This window comes from Poecilia reticulata, chromosome 6 (assembly GCF_904066995.2).
Source record: "Poecilia reticulata chromosome 6, P_reticulata-male-v2, whole genome shotgun sequence".
In the NCBI taxonomy this organism is placed as follows: domain Eukaryota; kingdom Metazoa; phylum Chordata; class Actinopteri; order Cyprinodontiformes; family Poeciliidae; genus Poecilia; species Poecilia reticulata.
This window is the reverse complement of record NC_088835.1, coordinates 32,742,393-32,749,632: the sequence shown is the minus strand read 5'-3', so window position 1 is coordinate 32,749,632 and position 7,240 is coordinate 32,742,393. Positions and strand designations below refer to the sequence as shown.

Here is a 7,240-nt window from a genome sequence, read left to right as displayed (position 1 = left end):
AAACAAAAACTCATATAAAATAGATATAAAAACTTTTTAAAGTACAGAAGAAAAAAATAAAAGATGAACAATGGGTTTTACAATCATATAAAAATGTGCAATGTTCATGTTTGTCTCTTTGTAGATGTCAAAATTAAGTTAAATTTGATAAAACCCTAACTTCCATGACTAATAATTTTAATATATATATTTATATATTCACTGCTCAAAAAAATAAAGGGAACACTTTAACGTTTAAGTGAGCACTGAAGTGTTCCCTTTATTTTTTTTGAGCAGTGTGTATATGTTTAGCATGGTGAAAGGAAGTGGTGCAGTAAAACTGATGATGTGTTTTATACGCTGTATGTTGCTGTTGTCTGCAGACTGATTGTTCTCTCATGTAACTGGATCTTGTTATGTTGGGTCTGTGTGCGTCTGCCTGGCGCTCTGTGATGTATGGTCTACTTCACGACTTTAGGATGATACAGTCATTTCCTTTGAACTGTCCTGCAATTTCTCTTTTGGGTCGAACTTTAAAAATGAAGTTGAATTTGAACCCTATTTCCTATTAACTTTAACCCTTTTAAGTCAAGATCCCGACTTAGTTTCTCGGGGATCCAATTCCTTCAACACTAAGCGCACATCATCTTTTCTCACACGAAGTCCATGCTCTCTGCATTTAGGGTACATCCATCAGTGACTGAGGCACAAATCAGAAACAAAAAAGTTTGATATAATAAACTGAGCAGAAAAAAGAAGAAATTAAAAAGAATATCCACAAACTAACTGACCAGCAACCCTCCCGACCCCCCTAAGGGACAAGGGTGTAAAGAAAATGGATGGATGGACAAACAAACTGTGAGGAAAGTAAAACTTAATGTTACAAATGCAAGATGAATTTCAAATGTTAAATTAAGCTACTATTGGTATAAGATAAGGTTTTTGTGATGTTGCAAAGTTTAAGCACTCTCTTAAATAAAATTATTTCACTTTAAAAATGGAGGCGATTTTTAGAAAAGGGTTTTTGTGATTTGCTGCTTCGACTGAGTGCAAACTTCACAGAGGGGCTTAGGGCGCAGCCTGAGGGTTGGGCCAATGGCTGACGAACAAACTGACCCAGGAAGTGATTTCCAGCACTCTGACCTCTGACCTCTCAGTTCAGATCTGGCTTTGTTTCCTGCCCGGTCCCTGCGCCCCACGCCCAGAGCCGGCCCAACGCATAAGCATGCTAAGCAGCTGCTTATTGCTCCTCGGCCACTAGGGAGCCCCTGAGTGGAACTGATTTTTCCTGCATGTGTAACATTTACTCACTTTCTCACAGTTAGTGTGACTATTTTTATTTATTTATTTTTATCATAATAAACTTTTCTGTTACTCCACATACTATGTTCACTTTCTTTGAATTTTCAATAAAGATGAAAAACATAATTCCACCTTTTAAGTCAAAACGTCACATGCAGAAATGAATTGTGGGTGATGCACTTCCGTCTGAATGCAGTTACACCTTTATACACTTTAACAGTTTAACTCTGCTAAGCTGCACCTCACACTGATTCTTTTACTAAAATTGAAGTACTTACAAATTTCTCAAAACTGGAGTAAAGTCGTCTGCAGCTTTAATAATAATAAAAAAGAATACAGAATATAACAGATAAACTGTTATAATTACAAATATATTGTGTTTCATAGTTATGTTTTAATCATAACTGCAATCCAAAAAGATAAAAAATAAAATAAATTTAAACTATGGATAATACAGGAAATAGCTTCCCCTTCCGTTCTGGAGTGCAATGGCGACATTTCAAAATAAGACATGGAACTGGCATCTGGTCTGTCCATAAGAGGTCAAAAAAGGCGGGGCTAAAGCCGGAAGTGGATAATTGGGCCGCACTAGGCACTGAAACCTTCAACAAGCATCTAAAGGGCGGAACGAGGAAGGGAAAAGATTGGGTGGGACCTGACCTTCATCCTCCAGGACAAACAGAAACTCCCACTGCTGAGGAGCCCCAGACTCTAAAAGAGGCTGAGCTCCATTCCTGACCCCCCACCCCAACTGGTTGCTTCTCCCTATTCAGAAGCTGCAAAAGAGGTGATGCAGAGGCGTTCTTCTCTCAATGGCTGTTCCCAGACCCTCATGTTGGACGGACAGATGGACCGATGGACGGACGGATGGATTAATAAAACAGGATGGAATCCAGATTGTGGAGGATAAAAATATCTTTAATTGTTTTAATGTAGGACTGAACTTCGCTTTGGTTTTTCCTCCATTATTTTACTCAGCTGTAAATAAAGGGTGTAATGCCCCCCTCCCCCTCCCCCCTCCTTCTGTGGTCACGTGACCGCCCCTGCTGACTGGGCGAGCTGTGACGCAGCGCCGCTCCATGGATTATGGACCATCAAGGTGGTCATGGTTGGAGTGGGACAGCAGGAAGTTTCTTTAAAAATGAAAGCATTAAGCCAATTAATGAGAATTTATTACACTTTAGGTATTAATCAAACATTATTTTGTTAGTGATTATTTATTTATGTCTTTGCCATATAAAAATATTTCTGTCTGTGATGAAGGAAGAAAAACATCATTAGCATCTTATGCAGTAAAGGAAGTACATATATTTGTGTTTCTGTCAACTCGTTACTATGGTTACACCAAGTTTTTTTTTGATTGGTTGATAAAACCTCATGACACCTCCTTCTCCTTAAGCACTTCAATCTGTCAGAGATTAGATAGTTTTGTTAAATATTCAATTTCTTAACAGTGTCAGTTTGTAGTCAGATGAAAAATGTTTTAATCTGTGATAGAAACCCTTCAGTGGAAAGAAAAGAAGGCATGAGACTGTTTTACGTTTAATTGCCAAAATACTTTCATGTAACTTGCCAATGCAACAATAATATTTCAAGATTATAATTTAAAAACCCAGGTAGCTAAACTATAGTAAAGAAAAACTTCTCCATTGTAATGAGTTGCTACTTTAATCTCAGGTTAGAACCAGATGAAAACATCACCCAGTCCTGAACTGAAAGAACTAGTTCTGGTCTTAAACACCCAAAGGTGAATTTTGGTAACTAGAATCTAAAAACAAACAGGATGAATGCTGCATTAAAGCTGAATTTCTTGTAGATGATTGATCTAATTTTCTAAATGGATCATTGTGATCCAGTCTAAGTCTGGAAACTCATATTAATCAAGGTCAAAACTCTAAGATAACATCCCATAGCATGAACACGACATTCCTCCATCTAATCTAAGCTTTCATTTTTATTCACACAATCGGGCTAATCGTGTTCGCTCATCTAAGGAGACTTTTATTTTGGCATGCCTGAGCGGAAGTCTGCATCTTCCATTAGCCATCTTGACGTCACGTCTCGGCAGAAGGGCTGCAGGGTCCGTCATCATTATTTTTTTAATCGCTTTTCATCTTTCTAGAGAAAAAATGAGCGAAAGAGGCGAAGCTGCGGTTCTTCCTTCAGACTGAAGACCAACCGGCCGGTTGTGGGTTGGATTCCCGGAGCTGCCGCGGTGCAGTTGGGCTCCGTCAGGGCCGGACAGGGCGGGGTGATGCTTCGGGTTCGGTATAAAGGCGGTACGAAAATGGGAACCAGACAAGACGAGGAGGCGGCCGACGACGCGGAGCTTTTATCCCAAAGACAGGAATGAGAAGTTCGGCGTGCCGGCTGGTCCGGGTGGCGGTGTAGCCGTCTGCGCAGGGCCCTGGCCGGGCCGAAGCGTGTCTCTGCGGCGCCCCTCCGCCCCCTGGCCGCCACTGCGATGAGGACGCTTTTTACTCTCTGTTTGCTCTTGATCGGCGGACCGAACCGGACCTGGGCCATCGGGAACCTGACCGTGGACAGCAGCACCGACACCAGCCGGTCGAATTATACCGGCTACATCTCCATCGGGGACGGATCGGCGCAGGAATTTGAGTTTCCGGAAAACACTGAAGGAGTGATCGTGATCTCCAGTCGGTACCGGGGCTCCAGCCGGAATCAGACGGTTAGGGTTCGGTCTCTGGACCCGGAGGTCCTCTCCGTGTTGAATGTGACGGCCGGCGGCCGGGAAGGACCAGCTGGCAGCTTCATCATCAGCATCCGTTCCGGGTTTCCGGGCCGGGCGCCGCTGCAGATCCAGCTGTTGGACCGGGACCGGGACTCGGTTCCGGTTCTGATCGAGGAGAGGACGGAATATTTCATCAGAGTGGAGCCCAGCGAGGGCGACGAGGCCACCCGGTTGCTGCAGTCCGGGGGCCTGTCCCACTTCACGGAGAACCCGGTGCTGTTCGCCTTGCTGCCCCTCATCTTCGTCAACAAGTGTGCCTTCGGCTGCAAGGTGGAGGTGGAGGTGCTGCGGGCTCTGCTGCGCCGCCCGATGGCGCTGCTGCTGGGGGTGCTGGCCCAGTTCCTGGTCATGCCGCTGTACGCCTACTGCGCGTCCCGGCTGCTGTCGCTGCCCACCGCGCTGTCCCTCGGCCTGGTCATCACCTGCTCCGCCCCGGGGGGCGGCGGCGGCTACCTTTACAGCCTGCTGCTGGGGGGCGACGTCACACTGGCCATCTCCATGACGCTGGTGTCCACGGTGGTGGCCACGGCGGCCATGCCTCTTTCCTCGGCTCTGTACGGCAGGCTGCTGGGCGTACACGCCGCCCTCCACGTCCCCTTCGTGAAGATCTTGGGCACCCTGCTCTTCATCGCCATCCCCATCTCCCTGGGCATGCTGATCAAGCTGCGACTCCCGGCCCTCACCCGCGTCCTGCTGGTGCTCATCCGGCCCTTCAGCGTCGTGCTGATGATCGGTGGCATCTTCATGGCCTACCAGATGGGGTCGTCCATCCTGGCCAACGTGCAGCCCCAGATCGTGGCGGTCGGGGTGACGGTGCCTTTGCTGGGCCTCCTGGTCGGCGCGGGCCTGGCCAGAACCGCCGGCTTGGCTCTGCCGCAGAGGAAAACCGTGAGCATCGAGGTGGGCGTACAGAACAGCCTGCTGGCCCTGGCCGTCATGCAGCTGTCCTTCCGGCGGGTGGAGGCGGACTTTGCGTCGCAGGCGCCCTTCATCGTGGCGCTCAGCAGCACCTCGGAGATGCTCCTTATCGTCCTGGGCTCCTTCATCTGGCGGAGGCTCTGCTGTCCTCAGGAGTGACGGCTGATTGTAGCTGCAGAATGGACCTTTGGAAACCCGTGGACATCCGTCTGCCTTGTGGCGGCTCGGTTCCGGTCCACTCATCACTGTTGTACAGCGGACTGATCTTTTCTGCTTCTTTTAATGTCGTTTTTGGTATTTTTTCATGGAAACCAAAGGCCTTTTACCCCTGAGAGTTTTGTGTGTTGCTCCTTTTTCAGATCAGATTCTACTGTGAGCTTCTTCATGCTGATATTCCTCTGAAGACAGAACTTATTTTTCTACAAGACGGATTTTTGTATTTCTAAAATCAGACTGAAAATGTATCATGTTTACAAGTGATCTACGTGTCTTAGCCTGTGAGGGGAACATGGCTGCTTCAAGAGGAACATGATGATGTGATTATTTCCTTCAGAAGGTATTTGCCTCTGATTGTGTCTTGGATATTTCACATCCATGTACTTGAATGTTTGAAAATGAAGAATAAAGTCCTTGTGAGAGCTTTCATTTCTCAGCTGTGTGTTTTGTTTCCAGGGTGCATTCATCACCAAGATGCGGTTTTTCTGCTGGTGGTGAAACTTTCAACAGCTCAGCATGAATCATCACCAGTTGCTTCTTTAAACTCGGCTTGTTACAACAAGCTGCAAACGGGGTGCAGAGCTAGCCACGCTAAAGTATTCACAGTCCTGAACTTTGTCATGCTCTGACCATAAACGCTGATTGTTCTCAGGATTTTCTGCGACAGATCTGAAAAAGGTTTGTAACTTGTTTTACAAATAAAAATCTGGGTTTGTATTAATTCCCCTTACCACACCCATAAATAAAATTAGCTCCAATCAGTCAGATATTTTCAGGGCTGAAAGCCGAAAATCGTCAAATTATCATTTTCAAATAAATTATTTTTGTGCCTTTAAGTTTTTCCTCTGAAAAGTGTTGTGTGTAAAAACGTGAAGTGAACTGGTGCGACATTCCTGAAACGTGGAGCTGTTGAATAAAAAGGAAAGCTAATGAGGAAATGGGAGTTTACTAACTTGTTGCAACATGGGACAAGGTCCAGGTTTTATCTGAACAGTTTCACAGGGTCAAAGTTCATCAGTTTCACAGCAACACAGAAAGTCTTGATCTGTAGGCTGAAGCTAAACACACTTCCATGGTGGGAAACAGAAATGTTTGCCTCTGTTTGGCTGCTTGAGCTCTCAGGAATGTTGCGCAGCTGTAAATCGTCCAAACAGCAGAAGCTTTAAAATGGCTGTTAGGGGAAGTCCAGCCCTCTGAGCTGCCAGCAGAAACAGGAAGAAGATCATGTGAGTCATCCTCCTCTGCTGTGTGCAGGGTGATAAACATGAACAGAGGAGCCATGTGTGACATACAGCAGCATCGTTACAGTACATAAACCTGCCTCTTTTTAAATGTCATTTGTTTTTGAAAATTATTTAAAAACATAAATGAAATTTAACCTGAAGAAACGTGAAAAATAGCATTTTATAAAAAAGTTAACTTGTCTGCAAAGAAATGAACAATACAAAATATTAATGTGGGTCCATTAAGATAACTTGTTTCAAACTATTTAATCAAATACAGCAATAACTATTTAGAACTAGAAGATGTTTCTTGTTAGGCGTCTGCATCGCCGGTTGATGTGACTGACAGCTTGATTTGGAGATGTTTGGTTTTGAGCCATCTGCACTAACACTGATGAAGACTTGTGCAATAGACCACAGAGTGCATTTTAAGGGTAGTTAAAAATAAAAAGGTGCAGAGGACTGGAATTCCACAAGGCAGCTGTCTTGGTACACTATTTTTTACAAATTATCTACCTTTTATGTTAAAACGTAAAATTAACAGTATATGCAGATGATACTAGTGTGTATGCATCTGTAAAATCATTATCTGGATTGATGGGTTTTAGATAATACATTTATGTCAAATACATTAAAAACAAAACATTTAGAACTTGGTTCAAACAAGTCTCTTAAATATGACTCAAAGTTAAATATGACAATAAATAACTCATTCATCAAACAACTAGCAGAAGCAAAGTTACTTGGGGTCTTTTTGGGTCTTCTGTGGTCAACACACACAGAAGCTGCTGTAAAGGACGCAGCTTTGGCTTGTATGTCTGAACTTTAATTATCGCTCAGATGGAATATT

The 7,240-nt window shown here is 44.4% G+C and overlaps 1 protein-coding gene across 1 annotated transcript; it reads left to right on the top strand.

Annotated features, from left to right (window-relative positions):
- Positions 1-3,314: 3,314 nt before the first annotated feature.
- slc10a3 (solute carrier family 10 member 3) lies at positions 3,315-6,016 on the top strand. The gene is made up of 2 exons (XM_081608487.1): positions 3,315-5,507; positions 5,624-6,016. The coding sequence occupies exon 1, from the start codon at positions 3,746-3,748 to the stop codon at positions 5,108-5,110; it is 1,365 nt and encodes a 454-aa protein (XP_081464613.1). The 5' UTR covers positions 3,315-3,745; the 3' UTR covers positions 5,111-5,507; positions 5,624-6,016.
- The last annotated feature ends 1,224 nt before the right edge of the window (positions 6,017-7,240 follow it).

Coding starts and splice junctions, on each gene's coding strand:
- slc10a3 (XM_081608487.1), top strand. CDS start 3,746: ATGAGGACGCTTTTTACTCTCTGTTTGCTCTTGATCGGCGGACCGAAC.